This window comes from Symphalangus syndactylus, chromosome 20, assembly GCF_028878055.3.
Source record: "Symphalangus syndactylus isolate Jambi chromosome 20, NHGRI_mSymSyn1-v2.1_pri, whole genome shotgun sequence".
Lineage (NCBI taxonomy): Eukaryota > Metazoa > Chordata > Mammalia > Primates > Hylobatidae > Symphalangus > Symphalangus syndactylus.
In genome coordinates, this window is record NC_072442.2 from 63,559,840 (window position 1) to 63,574,401 (window position 14,562).

The window sequence follows — 14,562 nt, forward strand, 5'->3', positions numbered from 1 at the left end:
ACCACCATGCCCGGCTAAATTTTGTATTTTTAGTAGAGATGGGGTTTCCCCATGTTGGCCAAGCTAGTCTCAAACTCCTGACCTCAAGTCATCCACTGGCTTCAGCCTTCCAAAGTGTTGGGATTACAGGCTTGCACCATCATGCCGGGCCGGGAAGTCTGGCTTTCTGAGAGAGTCTGCAGACACCCTGCCCCCATTAGGTGCCTAGGTTGTCTCCTTTCTGAACCAGTGACCTAAGATTAAGAAAATTCTACCAAATTATGGCCAGATGTGGTGGCTCACAGCTGTAATCTCAGCACTCTGGGAGGCTGAGGTGGGTGGATTGTTTAAGCTCAGGAGTTGGAGACCAGCCTGGGCAACATGGTGAAATCCCCTCTCTACAAAAAGTACAAAAATTAGCAGGGGTATGGTGGTGTGCGCCTGTAGTCCCAGCTACTCAGGAGGCAGAGGCAGGAGGATCGCTTTAGCCCAGGAGGTGGAGGCTGCAATGAGCCGAGATCGTGCCACTGCACTCCAGCCGGAGTGACAAAGTGAGACCCTGTCTCAAAAAAAACAAAAAAAAAATTCTACCAAATTAGAAGGTGACAAGGCCACAATGGCTTTACAGTTCCATTTTCTAGAGCTTAAGAGGTTACAGTGTCTTTTCTATAGTTTTCATTATTTTCTCCTACGAAACTGATCCCTGTTGAGGATCTTTGTCCTTGCTGTTCTCTCTGCCTATAATCCCCCAAATATCCAGATGGTTAGCAAGCTCTCCTGATCTTAGCTCAAATTTCATTTTCTCAAAATTTCCCTATCATAAAAGAGAGTCTCTCCATAAGTCAATACCAATCCCATTACCAATGCTTTTAAAAAGTGCTTATTGGCCGCACACGGTGGCTCATGCCTGTAATTCCAATACTTTGGGAGGCTGAAGTGGGAGGATTACTTTCGTTCAGGAGTTCGAGACCAGCCTGGGCAACATGGCGAAACCTCGTCTCTACAAAAAATACAAAAAAATTAGCAAGGCAGGGTGGCACATGCCTATGGTCCCAGCTACTTGGGAGGCTGAGACGGGAGGATTGCTTGAGTCCAGGAGGTGGAGGATGCAGTGAGCTGAGATCGTGCCACTGCCTTCCAGCCTGAGTGACAGTGAGACCCTGTCAAAAAACAAAACAAAACAAAACAAAACAAAAAAAGTGCTTATTACCTATTGAAATAATTTTTTGCTTCTTTTAAAAATTGCCTATCTTCCACCCTTGGAATGCCAAGTTCTTTGAGAGAATAAAACTTGTCTGTCTTGTTTACCATCGTTATTTCCAGCACAACCAAATAGCTCAGTATCTATCTGTTAAGAAAGTACAAGTGGGGTGCAGGGGCCCCAAAGGCCAGATGTATCTGTAGCCTCTCGCACACTCCTCCTTACAGAAGGCACAATCTGAGACAGAGAAGAGAGCTCAAACCAGTTTATTCTAGCGAGCAATGGAGTGAGCGAGCCAGGCAGGCGTCCAGGAAGGAGCAGGTGTAACCCGACGGTCAGTGGAGCCTCAGTGAGGGGTGTCCTGCAGAAAAGCGAAGGTGAGAACGCAGCCAGGACCAGGCAGGTTCCCTCTACAACTCCACTGCACGCCATTTCACCTGTTTTTTCCTGCAGTCGCCACAGAAGACACCAATGGTCGCGTTCACCAGCTGGATCCCACACAGTACCATCTCCAGGCAGGAGGCGGCCACCAGCAGCGAGAAGAGCGTCACATTCCAGGGGACCACGCGAGGGGGCGCCTCGCACCGATCCCACAGAGTGCGGTTGAGCAAGTAAGCTCCCCTGGGGGAGGGGTAAGGTCACGTGGGAGAAGGCAGGCTGCATGTGCGCCACCCCCGCCCCCAAGAATACGTCCCAGGGGATTTGCAAAGGTCCAGGTAGCCCACGTGGAGGCAGTCGAGTCCTGCCCAGGTGTCCCAGTCCACGGGGGAAGGGCGGGAGGGAAGAGGCAGAGAATGGAGGACACGAATACAGGCAAAACCTTACGCCGTGTCTTCGAAGTGGTAGCCCCACTTGCCGTTCATTAAGCATCTGGGTCCATTTCGGAGCCCAGCTCCAGACACCGAGAGGCAGTAGATGGCACCAAGCACCCCGAACGCCGAGGAGAAGACCGAGCGCAGCATCTGGTTATGGTGTGGAAGGGGAGGTAAGGCCCAATCTCCCCACCTGTGGGTGACGACGCTCAGCGCCAGCACCCACGCATTATCGAAATCTGCTCCAGTCGGGTTGTTAAAATGTATTTTTTTAATGCCAGGCGCGGTGGCTCACGCCTGTAATCCCAGAACTTTGGGAGGCTGAGCCAGGCGGATCTCCTGAGGTCCAGAGTTCAAGACCAGCCTGGCCAACATGGAGAAACCTTGTCTTTACTGAAAATACAAAAATTAGCCGGGCGTGGTGGCACATGCCCGAGGCTGAGGCAGGAGAATAGCTTGAACACGGGACGCGGAGGTTGCAGTGAGCCGAGATCGCGCCACTGCACTCCAGCCTGGGCGACAGAATGAGACTCTGTCTCAAAAAAAAAAAAAAAAAAAAATAGAAATTCGGACTTGGTTTCTGCACCTGTCCTAGAAGAACCACAGCACCCTCTATAGAATTCCTAGCTACACAAGCTCCTCTGCAGACTCCCAGGCTCCACCCCACCTCTCCCTGGCACCCACAATCTCAGCTCTCAATGATCCTGAGGGGTAGGCGGGTGAGGGGGAGAGGGGGGACCTACAACCCCAGTGAACCTCGGCGGCCGCTGGCTTTCGGGTTAGCCTAACTGCAAACCCGGGGTTTGAAGGGAAATTTATTTTAAACCTGACTCGAGGCTGGGCACGATGTCTCACACCTGTAATCCCAGCACTTTGGGAGGCCAAGGGGGGCAGATCGCCTCAGGCCAGGAGTTTCAGACCAGTCTGGCCAACAGTGAAACCCCGTCTCTACTAAAAATATAAAAATTAGCTGGGTGTGGTGGCAGGCGCCTGTAATCCCAGCTACTCGGGAGGCTGGAAGAACAAGAATGGCTTGAACTAGGGAGGCAGAAACTGCAGTGAGCCAAGATTGTGCCACTGCACTCCAGCCTGGGTGAGAAACCAAGACTCTGTCTAAAATAAATAAATAAATATAACATAAAATAAAAATACATTTTTTTTGAGGTGGAGTTTTGCTCTTGTTGCCCAGGCTGGAATGCAATGGCACGATCTTGGCTCACCACAATCTCCTGCCTCAGCCTCCCGAGTAGCTGGGATTACAGGCGCCTGCCACCACACCTGGCTAATTTCTGTATCTTTTCTTTTTTTTCTTTTTTTTTTTGAGACAGAGTTTCACTCTTGTTGCCCAGGCTGGAGTATAATGGCGTGATCTCGGCCCACTGCAACCTCTGCCTCCCGGGTTCAAGTGATTTTCCTGCCTCAGCCTCCTGAGTAGCTGGGATTATAGGCGCCCGCCACCACTCCTGGCTAATTTCTGTATCTTTTCTCTCCTTTTTTTTTTTTAAATCACTGCTTACTGCAGACTCGACCTCCTGGGCTCAAGCGGCCCTCCCACCTCAGCCTCCCCAGTAGCCGAGATTGCAGGTGCTCGCCACCACGCCCGGCTAATTTTTGTGTTGTTAGTAGCGATAGGGATCTCACCATGATTCCTAGGCTGGTCTAGAACTCCTGGCTCAAGCCATACTCCCACCTCAGCCTGCTGAAGTGTTGGGATTACAGGCATGAGACACCACCCCCAGCCCTGAATTCCTTCTTAATCTGGATCTTACTCTGCAGCGGTTTCCACAGCACCCAGCACCACAGCAGCCCTTGCCCCCTGCCCGAACGGCTGCAATTCCTGGACACAGTACCTGTGGGACGAGAGTCATTGTTATAGCATGTCCCCCCAGATCCTCTAGGCCTGACTTGCATCAGTGCCTACCTCCTTCAGGAAGCTGCCTGTGATGCCTTCAGCCCTTTGGACTGTAGAAGACCTTATCTCTACTTCTCCTGGAGCTGCTGGGCTTCACCTTACTTTAGCCTTATTTACGTGCCTACCTTATCTCTGTCCAGATTGTGGCCTCTGGAGGGTAGGGCCCAATACCATTATTTTCCCCAATCTTGGCACATAGTAGGTGCCCTACTGAATGGAAATCAGGGAGACTACTTCACATGCTATGAATTGATTCATCTCTCAGGGTCTCAGTTTTGCCTGTGTAAAATGGGTCTGGAAGATCTACCTCACAGGTCTGTTCTCAGGATTTAATGGGAGAACAAGCTGACTAGGTGTTAAGACTGGCTCAGAGGTCGGGCGCGGTTGTTCAAGCCTGAAATCCCAACACGTTGAGAGGCCGAGTCGGGTGGATTACCAGAGGTCGGGAGTTCGAGACCAGCCTGACCAACAAGGAGAAACCCTATCTCTGCTAAAAATACAAAATTAGCCGGGTGTGGTGGCACATGCCTATAATCCCAGCTACTCGGGAGGCTGAGGCAGGAGAATTACTTGAACCTGGGAGGTGGAGGTTGTGGTGAGCTGAGATCGTGCCATTGTATTCCAACCTGGGCAATAAGAGTGAAACTCCACTTCAAAAAAAAAAAAAAAAAAAAAAAGACTAGCTCAGAGTAACTCAATATTTATAAGTTCCCTCAGCAGCAGGAAGGGATAGTGGTGTTGGAGTGTCTGGTGAATTGGGATTACGGCAGAGTGTGGAAGAGTGCTAGTGGATGGTCTGATATGGAGTGTAGCATTTTTCCAAGATTCAACCCTTGGTCTTTTTTTTATCCCTGTGGCTTTCCTAACAATGCCCAACCCCTTTCAGGGAATCAGCTCTTCACTCTGCCAGAAGTTGCCTCCAAAACTGATGCCTCCAGATCCTATCTATGTTCACTTGAATGTCTTGGTTTTAGCTCAAATTCAACCAGCCTCACGCTCATCTCACAATATTCCTCAAATTCATCTCCCTTTGACTTTCTTGTCTCCATCAGTGGAAAAAATAACATCTACTAGGTCACCCAGGCTGGAAATCTTTAATTTTGCATCCAGAAAGACATCAAATTTTCTCAACTTTTCCTTAAGTGGCTCCTGAATCTGTGAGTTCTTCCCCACATTGAATCCCTAATCACCTCCCATGAGGATGTTCTCAGCCTCCCTATTACACTCCCATAGCTCTTGCCCCATGCCACCCTACACTCTATCCTCTATCAGATTAAACATAGCTTCTTTCTTTCTTTTTCTTTTTCTTTTCTTTTCTTTTCTTTTCTTTTCTTTCTTTCTTTCTTTCTTTCTTTCTTTCTTTCTTTCTGTCTTTCTTTCTGTCTTTCTTTCTTTCTTTTTCTTTCCTTTCTGTCTTTCTTTCTTTCTTTTTCTTTCCTTTCTGTCTTTCTTTCTTTCTTTCTTTCTTTCTTTCTTTCTTTCTCTCTCTCTCTCTCTCTCTCTCTCTCTCTCTCTCTTTCTTTCTTTCTTTCTTTCTTCCTTCCTTCCTTCCTTCCTTCCTTCCTTCCTTCCTTCTTTCCTTCCTTTCTTTCTTTCCTTCTTTCTTTCTTTTTGAAACAGGGTGTCACTCTGCCACCCAGGCTGGAATGCAGTGGCTTGATCATGGCTGCCTTTAGCCTTGACCTCCTGGGCTCAAGTGATCTTCCTGCCTCAGCCTCCTGAGTAGCTGGTATCACAGGCATGTGCCATCATACCCAGCTAATTAAAAAAAAATTTGTAGACATGGGGTCTTGCTATTTGCTCAGGCTGGTCTTGAACTCCTGGAATCCTCCTGCCCTGGCCTCCCAAATTGCTGGGATTACAGGTGTAGGTCACTGCACCTGGCCTAAACACAGCTTTCAACTGGTCTTTTCTCTGCTCAAATCCTTTAGGGTCTCTTCACAGAGAAGCCTGTCAAGACTGAACTCTTTTTTTTTTTTTTTTTTTTTGAGACGGAGTCTCACTCTGTCACCAGGCTGGAGTGCAGTGGTGTGATCTCGGCTCACTGCAACCTCCACCTCCCAGGTTCAAGCGATTCTCCTGCCTCAGCCTCCTGAGTAGCTGGGACTACATGCACATGCCACCACGCCGGGCTAATTTTTTGTATTTTAGTAGAGACGGGGTTTCACCATGTTGGCCAGGATGGTCTCGATCTCCTGACCTCGTGATCTGCCCACCTTGGCCTCCCAAAGTGCTGGGATTACAGGCATGAGCCACCGTGCCCGGCCAAGACTTGTAACTTGAATGCCTAACTCTTGTGAGGCATTCAAGGCTCCTCATCTGGCTCCGTTATCTTTATCTTTGTTGCACCAGGTCAGGTTCTTTGCCTGTCTCCCATCTCTGGAATTCCACAGCTGTCTTGCTTTTTGCTTTCATGTATGTGTGTGTTTGCTTTTTGAGACAGGATCTTACTCTGTCACCCAGGCTGGAATACAGTGGTGCAGTCATGGCTCCCTGCATCCTCAGCCTCCTGGGCTCAAATGATCTTCTCACCTCGGCCTCCCGAGTAGCGGGGTCTACAGGTGCGCAACAACATGCCTGGCTAATTTTTTTGTAGAGTTGATGTCTTACTATGCTTCCTAGCTGGTCTCGAACTCCTGGGCTCAAGCAATCCTCCTGCTTCATCCTCCCAAATTGCTGGGATTACAGGCATGAGCCACTGTGCCTGGCTCCTCATGTGTCTTATCTGGCACATACCACCCAAGGCAGCATTTTGTGCTTCTCCAGGGAAACGGCTGAGAGTTTCAGTTCTATTATATCATCCCCAGCAACCTCAGAGAAACACCTGCTCTCTCCTCTTCCTGTCTCATGGCAGGGCCAGGACTCATGCTGACACCTTTGCTTAGCCTCCCTGGTTAGGTCACTTACTGGAGGCTTGTGGATCCAAGCACACCTAGAATTGCCTTTTGGATTTACCAATTTTGAATGATCTACTTGGCTGAGGTTTTTGCTTTTGTTTGAGAGAGGGTCTCACATTGTTGCCCAGACTGGAGTGCAGTGGCATGATCATGGCTCACTGCAGCCTCGACCTCCTGGGCTCAAGTGATCCTCCCACTTTAGCCTTAGAGTAGCTGGGATTACAGGCTTGTACCACCACACTCAGCTAAATTTTTTTTTTTTGAGACGAAGTTTTGCTCTTGTTGCCCAGGCTGGAGTGCAATGGCGCGATCTTGGCTCGCTGTAACCTCCGCCTCCCGTGTTCAGGTGATTCTCCTGCCTCAGCCTCCCGAGTAGCTGGGATTACAGGCATCCACCACCACGCCCTGCTAACTTTGTATTTTTAGTAGAGACAAGGTTTCTCCATGTTGGTCAGGCTGGTCTCAAACTCCTGACCTCAGGTGATGAGCCTGCTTTGGCCTCCCAAAGTGCTGGGATTACAGGTGTGAGCCACCGCACCTGGCCAGACCCAGCTAATTTTTAAATTTTTGTTGAGATAGAGTCTCACTATGTTGCCCAGGCTGGTCTTGAATGCCAGGACTCAAGCGATTCTCCTGCCTCCACCTCCCAAAGTGCTGGGATTTTACAGGCATGGGCCACCACACCTGGCCCTATTTGAGATTTTTACTCTTTTGATTAAAGTGTTTGCTTCCCTTTGTAGTATGTGCTTCTGTCTCATTCTTCGCCATCTTTTTATCTTAGTGAAAAGAAAAGTGTCATCATAAATGAAGAAGAAAACACTGTGTTTATAGCCTGAATCGGCTCATATTTCTCCATCTCCATAGCCAGTGGCCTAGTCCAAGCCACTCTCATCTCTCCTGGATGTCTTCCGTGACCTCAGTTTGGTCTTTTTTCTTTTTCTTTTTTTTTTTGAGATGGAGTCTCGCTCTGTCACCCAGGCTGGAGTGCAGTGGCATGATCTCGGCTCACTGCAACCTCTGCCTCCCGGGTTCAGGCGATTCTCCTGCCTCAGCCTTCCGAGTGGCTGGGATTACAGGCATGCACCACCACACCCTGCTAACTTTGTATTTTTAGTAGAGAAAGGGTTTCGCCATGTTGGTCAGGCTGGTCTCGAACTCCTGACCTTATGATCCGCCGGCCTCAGCCTCCAAAAGTGCTGGGATTACAGGCGTGAGTCCCCGCGCCCAGCTCAGTTTGGTCTTTTTCTGTATCTATTGCAGAACTTCTACTACCCATCCTCCACACAGTGGTCAAAGGAGTCTTCTTCATTCCAGGGGTGTGTGGAGCAACCAGACCTCTCACACTGCCAATGGGAATGAAATTGGCATAAGAACTACAGAAAACTGGCAATATCTATTAGCACTGAATATTTGCGTGTCTTAAGAATCAGCAGTTTTACTGCTAGGTTTTTATCCAATAGAAATGCACACGTATTTGTACCTAAATACATCTACAAGAATGTTTATAGCAGCATTATTTGCAAAAAAACCAAACTGGGAACGATCCAAATCTCCTTCAACAGTAGAATGGGCCGGGCACAGTGGCTTATGCCTGTAATCCCAGTACTCTGGGAGGCCGAGACAGGCGGATCATCTAAGTTTGGGAGTTCAAAACCAGCCTGATCAACATCGCGAAACCCCGTCTCTACTAAAAATACAAAAATTAACCGGGCATGGTGGCACATGCCTGTAATCCCAGCTACTCAGGAGGCTGAGGCAGGAGAATCATGTGAACCTGGGAGGCAGAGGTTGCAGTGAGCCGAGATGGCGCCATTGTACTCCAGCCTGGGTGACAGAGCGAGACTCTGTTTCAAAAAAAACAAAAAAGCAAAAAAGCAAAAAAAAAAAAAAAAAAAAAAGAAAACAGTAGAATGAATAAATGAGGTATAGTCACATAATAGAATGTATAAGAAAAAAAGAAAACTACAGCTACACCTAATAATATGGGTGGCTCTCACAAACGTAATATGGAGCTAAAGAAGCTGGACACAGGCCGGGAGCAGTGGCTCACGCTTGTAATTCCAACACGTGGGGAGGCCGAGGCTGGTGGATCACCTGACGTCGGGAGTTGGAGACCAGCCTGACCAATATGGCGAAACCCCGTCTCTACTAAAAATACAAAAATTAGCCAAGCATGGTGGTGCATGCCTGTAATCCCAGCTACTCTGGAGGCTGAGGCATGAGAATCATTTGAACCTGGGAGGCGGAGGTTGCAGTGAGCTGAGATAGCGCCACTGCACTCCAGCCTGGGCAACAACTCCGTCTCAAAAAAAAGCCAGACACATACTCTATGATTCCGTTTGTGTAAAGTGCAAAATAAGCCAAACTCGTCTATACGGTTAGAAGACAGAATAGTGGTTACGCTTGTTGGTGAGTGATTCTGGGGTTCCGTGTGTGGTGAGAGGCATGTCTGGGCTTCTGGTAATGATCTGTTTCTTGACCTGGGCTAAGATGGGCTCACTTTGTAAAAGTTTACTGAGCTGTGTACTAAGGATCTGGGTACTTGTCTGTCTGACTTAAATAAAAAGTTTTAAACTGTCAAAAAAAAAAGTGCCAAAAGTCCTTCAATAGGGCCTGGCGCGGTGGCTCACGCCTGTAATCCCAGCACTTTGGGAGGCCAAAGCAGGCAGATCATGAGGTCAGGAGATCGAGACCATCCTGGCTAACACAGTGAAACCCCGTCTCTACTAAAAATACACACACACACACACAAAATTCGCCGTGCATGGTGGCGGGCGCCTGTAGTCCCAGCTACTCGGGAGGCTGAGGCAGGAGAATGGCGTGAACCCAAGAGGTGGAGCTTGTAGTGAGCCGAGATCGCACCACTGCACTCCAACCTGGGCGACAGAGCGAGACTCCATCTCAAAAAAAAAAAAAAGTCCTTCAACAGTTTTCTGTTGTACTTATAATAATAAAATTCAGATGACTCCACTGTGGCTTTTCAGGGTGTTCCAGGCCTAGCCTCTGCCCTCCTCAGACCCCATCTCATTACATCTCACCTCACCGGCCACCTGTGTCTGATCCTCAGAAGTGTGGAGCTTGTTCCCACCTTAGGCTTTGTACTTCCGCCCCCAGTGTCTGCAACACTCACACCTTCTTCTTGTCATTTGGGTCTCAGTTCAGACACCACCTCATAGAGCCCTTCCCTGAAAATCCTATAAAAAGTGGCATCTGCTTTGCCTAGGGGCTCTTCATGCCAGCACCATTTCATTTTATTTTTATTTTTTACTTTTGAGACAGAGTTTCACTCTTGTTGCCCAGGCTGGAGTATAATAGTGCAATCTTGGTTCACTGCAACCTCCGCCTCTCGGGTTCAAGCAATTCTCCTGCCTCAGCTTCCTGAGTAGCTGGGATTACAGGCATGCGCCATCATGCCTGGCTAATTTTTGTATTTTTAGTACAGACGGGGTTTCTGCATGTTGGTCAGGCTGGTCGTGAACTCCTGACCTCAGGTGATCCGCCCGCCTCAGCCTCCCAAAGTGCTGGGATTACAGGCATGAGCCACCGTGCCCGGCCGATGGTACCTACTTCTATCTGAAATTGCTTTGCCTAGTTCTATACTTCATTCAATGACTTTTTTATTTTTTATTTTTTTGAGACAGGGTCTCGCTCTGTTGCCCAGGCTGGAGTGCAGTGGCGTGGTCATAGCTCACTGCAATCTTTCATTTCTGGGCCCACACTAGGACTACAGGCATACTGCCATTCCATGACTGTTAATTGGGTGTCTGTTAAGTGCAAGGTGCTGGTCTAGCACTGGGTACATGGAGGCCAACAAAGCAGGCAGTGCTTGCTCTCGTGGGACTTCCAGCCTTACTTCTGTGAGACTGGTGGCCTTACCAAAGGGAACACAAGCTTCAGGGAGAGCAGAAACCTGTCTGTGTCCCTGTGATATAGAGCAGTGCTTATTTGTTTATTTATCTATGAGATGGAGTCTCGCTCTGTCGCCCAGGCTGGAGCGCAACGGCGCAATCTCGGCTCACTGCAACCTCTGCCTCCTGGGTTCTCCTGCCTCAGTCTCCCGAGTAGCTGGGATTACAGGTGCCCGCCACTATGCCTGGCTAATTTTTGTATATTTCTTTAAGTAGAGATGGGGTTTCACCATGTTGGCCAGGCTGGTCTTGAACTCCTGACCTCAGGTGATTGACCCGCCTCGAACTCCCAAAGTGCTGGGATTACAGGCATGAGCCACCGCGCCCAGCCGGGTGGTGCTTCTTGAGAGTGACTCTGGGCACAGAGGTGGAAGGAAGGCAGCTGTGAGTGCGTATTTGGGGAAGGCAGCCTCAGGGAGCTCCGCTGAAGCGAGCTGGTTAGATGGGGCAGAGGAGTGTGGGGAGACAGGGGTGATTTAGGTTGGAGAGGGAGCACCCCGTGACAATGGCTAGGTGTGTCAGCCTGAGAGGAGTGTGACTCTCAAAGAGAGTTGGGTTGAGAACGATGGAGTACAGTACAGCAGCCCAGAATCCACGCAGGAAGAGGGAGTAGAAGAAAAGATACCAGAGAGTACGAGGGGATTGTTGGTTAAAGGAGAGGTATCCTTTTTTAGCAAATAGAGGAGTGACCAGCGAGGTGTGACCAGCAAAAGGGACCAAGGGGAGCTCTCCCCTGGAGAATGTCGTTAGCCAACCATCCTGAGAAGTGGAGAACTGTGCTGGGTAGATCTTTTGTCTTTATCACATGAAGATATTAAACTAGGTTGACCATCCCAAAGTTTCCCTAAATGGGTGGAGAGTTGGAAGATGGGGGTTAGTAAATTGGGGAAATCTGTGTCTCCTTTTCCTCCACTTCTGACAGATCCTAGTCTTGGCCAGGCGTGGTGGCTCACATCTATAATTCCAACACTTTGGGAGGCTGAGGCAGGAGGATCACTTGAACCCAGGAGTTTGAGACCAGTCTGGGCCACACAGGGATACTCCGTCTCTACAAAAAATGTTAGCTGGGGCGGTGGCTCACATCTGTAATCCCGGCACTTTGGGAGGCCCAGGCGGGCGGAACACCTGAGGTCAGGAGTTCGAGAACAGCCTGGCCAACATGGCGAAACCCCGTCTCTACTAAAAATGCAAAAATTAGCTGGGTGTGGTGGCACGTGACTGTAATCCCAGCTACTCAGGAGGCTGAGGTAGGAGAATTGCTTAAACCCAGGAGACAGAGGTTGCAGTGAGTGGAGATGGTGCCACTGCACTCCAACTTGGGTGACAGAGCGAGACTCCGTCTCAAAAATAAATAAATAAATAAAATAAATAAAATATTTAAAAGTTAGCTGGGTGTGGTGATGCCCACCTGTGGTTCCAGCTACTTGGAGGCTGAGGTGGGAGGACTGCTTGGGCACAGGAGGTTGGGGCTACAGTGAGCCATGTTTGCACCACCACACTCCAGCCTGGGCAACAGAGAGAGACCCTGTCTCAAAAAAAAAAAAAACCAAAACAAACAAAAAAACCCACAAAAACCAACCCCCCCCTCCCCGCCCCTGGCAAGGAAGATTCTCATCTCCCGGAAGATGACTTGGGGGCATCCTCCCTGCCATACTGACCTAAGTTCTGAGTTTATCCTTAGCAGTCAGCACAGATTGGGCTTCCAGAAATGTGGGGCGAGAGTGAATGGACATGGAGGCAGGGGTGGGTGACCGATCTGTGAGGGCAGTCCCTGGCTCTGAGTAATTTCGCTGCACCCCACCCTCATGCCTGTTATTATCCTGCCCTGATGACGTCTCTGACAACCAGCTGCTCCTTCTGCCTCAACCATTGTAGTGAGGTTTTCCCAGCATCTGCTCAACAGTGGGCACAGGGAGGACGGGCAGCACATGCTCCCTACCTGATAGGGGAGCTCTTTAGAGCAGTGAAGCTCTTGTCCTTTCTGTGCCCCTCAGACATTCAGCTTGGGACTCTGGGGCTCCTCCGGGACTGACTCCAGAGGGCTCCTAGCCCCCACCAAGCCATTGCCATCCTCTCCCAAGGAACCATCCTTATTCCTCTCTCCCTGTCCCTCCTGTTCAGAACCCCTTAGATGGCACCCAGCCAGCTGGCCCGGGCTCCCCTGCCAGCCTTCTCACCATTAGGCCTCCGCCGATGAAGCCGCCCATGAGCCAGACTTGCAAGCTGAGATGGTTGGTGTTGGTCCAGGAGGTCTCCCCATTAGGTACCAGCAGGAGGGCGTTGGCCACGATGCAGACCAGGCAGAGGGTAATGAGGGAGAGCCCCACACAGCGGGCACATTTTCCTGTACACATGATGAGGTGTCAGGAGGGGCTGGTGGTGAGTGAAAGTAAGCCGGTAGTTCCCAGGTCCAGATGAAAACAAGCCTGGGGCACAGAGCAAAGGTCAGACAGAGGCGTGGCAGAAACTGGCAGGATCAGAATGATAAGGGAGAGAGGCACAGGATGTGGGCCCTGAGGAGGCGGAGGCGGAGGAGCTGCAGCCCTGAGGTGAAGGGAGGATGTGGTGGTGGACAAGGTGGGAGCTATGGACACGCTACCCTGGGTTAGTGCCTTCCTGGTTTTTCTGCACAGCTCCACAGCCCCTCTGTTGGTTCCATACCTTCTTTGCAACTTAGCCAAGCCCCTTCATGTCTCTTAAGTCTCAGTTGCCTCATCTGTATAAAGTGATGCCACTTGTGTTCAGGCACGATGGCTCACACCTGTAAACCCAGCACTTTGGGAGGCCAGGAGGGTGGATCACCTGAGGTCAGGAGTTTGAGACCAGCCTGGCCAACAGGGTGAAACCTCATCACTACTAAAAATACAAACATTATCTGGGCATGGTGGCGGGCACCTGTAATCCCAGCTATTCGGGAGGCTGAAGCAGGAGGATCACTTGAACCTGGAAGGTGGAGGTTGCAGTGAGCTAAGATCGTGCCATTGCACTCCCGCCTGGGTGACAAGAGTGAAACTCCGTCTCAATAACTAACTAACTAACTAACTAACTAACTAACTAACTAACTAAGTGATGCCACTTGCCTTGTGGGCTACTTGTGAAGATTAAATAGGACAACCTGAGAAGTATTTTGTAAACTAGGAAGCACAGAGCAGGTGTGTGGTGGCCTCTTCATTTCTGCTAGCCTCACAGGTGGCGTTCTTCCCAGGGAGAAATTAAAGAGATGATTGTGGCTTATATTGTCCTTGCATTTCGTCTGCTTGGTATTTGATTACTGATGTCTCCTCCTCTTGAGGCAACTACCTGTCTCTCAGGGTGGGCTCGGGACCTAGGCCTCATTGATGAGAGCCTTCTATCCCGCTAGCCCCGGTGTTTGATTTAGCAACAGCCATGCGATCTGAGCCAGCTCTGTGAGAATCAGCTTCTGCCTTTTTTCGTTGGCATTCTGAGGTCAAAGAAGTTCTGTTTTTGTTGGGGTGCTGCAGTTTCCTTGACAACTTCTTTTTTTTTTTTTTTGAGACGGAGTCTCACTCTGCCGCCCAGGCTGGAGTGCAGTGGCGTGATCTTGGCTCACTAAAACCTCCGCCTCCTGGGTTCAAGAGATTCTCCTGCCGCAGCCTCCCAAGTAGCTGGGATTACAGGCTCCTGCCACCACACCCAGCTAATTTTTGTATTTTTAGTAGAGACGGGGGTTCACCATGTTGGCCAGGCTGGTCTTGAACTCCTCACCTCAAATGATCCACCTGCCTCAGCCTCCCAAAGTGCTCCCAAAGTGGGATTATAAGCGTGAGCCAAGCCACCCGGTCGACTTTTTTTTTTAATTAAAAAAACTTTTTTGAGACCAGGGTCTCCCTTT

At 49.7% G+C, this 14,562-nt stretch overlaps 1 protein-coding gene across 3 annotated transcripts; it reads right to left on the minus strand.

The window, feature by feature from the left end:
* Window positions 1–1,430: 1,430 nt before the first annotated feature.
* On the minus strand, window positions 1,431–14,137 carry TM4SF5 (transmembrane 4 L six family member 5). 3 transcript variants are annotated; one of them, XM_063629766.1, is made up of 7 exons: window positions 14,010–14,034; window positions 13,825–13,906; window positions 12,887–13,135; window positions 3,762–3,842; window positions 2,006–2,142; window positions 1,618–1,801; window positions 1,431–1,541 (listed from the first exon to the last, which is right to left on the minus strand). In XM_063629766.1, the coding sequence occupies exons 3-7, from the start codon at window positions 13,061–13,063 to the stop codon at window positions 1,527–1,529; spliced, it is 594 nt and encodes a 197-aa protein (XP_063485836.1). In that variant the 5' UTR covers window positions 13,064–13,135; window positions 13,825–13,906; window positions 14,010–14,034; the 3' UTR covers window positions 1,431–1,526. The 3 variants fall into 3 exon arrangements, with proteins under 3 accessions (XP_063485836.1, XP_055113927.2, XP_063485835.1); XM_055257952.2 differs by lacking the exon at window positions 13,825–13,906 and having other exon boundaries at window positions 14,010–14,137; XM_063629765.1 differs by lacking the exons at window positions 13,825–13,906; window positions 14,010–14,034 and adding an exon at window positions 13,309–13,698.
* Window positions 14,138–14,562: the final 425 nt, after the last annotated feature.

Bases quoted from the DNA above. Each gene is read 5' to 3' on its own strand.
- TM4SF5 (XM_055257952.2), bottom strand. From the start codon at position 13,063: ATGTGTACAGGAAAATGTGCCCGCTGTGTGGGGCTCTCCCTCATTACC. The intron at 3,843-12,886 runs GTGAGAAGGCTG...CTCGTCCCACAG, and splicing joins TCATCGGCGGAGGCCTAATG to GTACTGTGTCCAGGAATTGC. The intron at 1,802-2,005 runs GTAAGGTTTTGC...CCCCTCCCCCAG, and splicing joins TACCACTTCGAAGACACGGC to GGGAGCTTACTTGCTCAACC.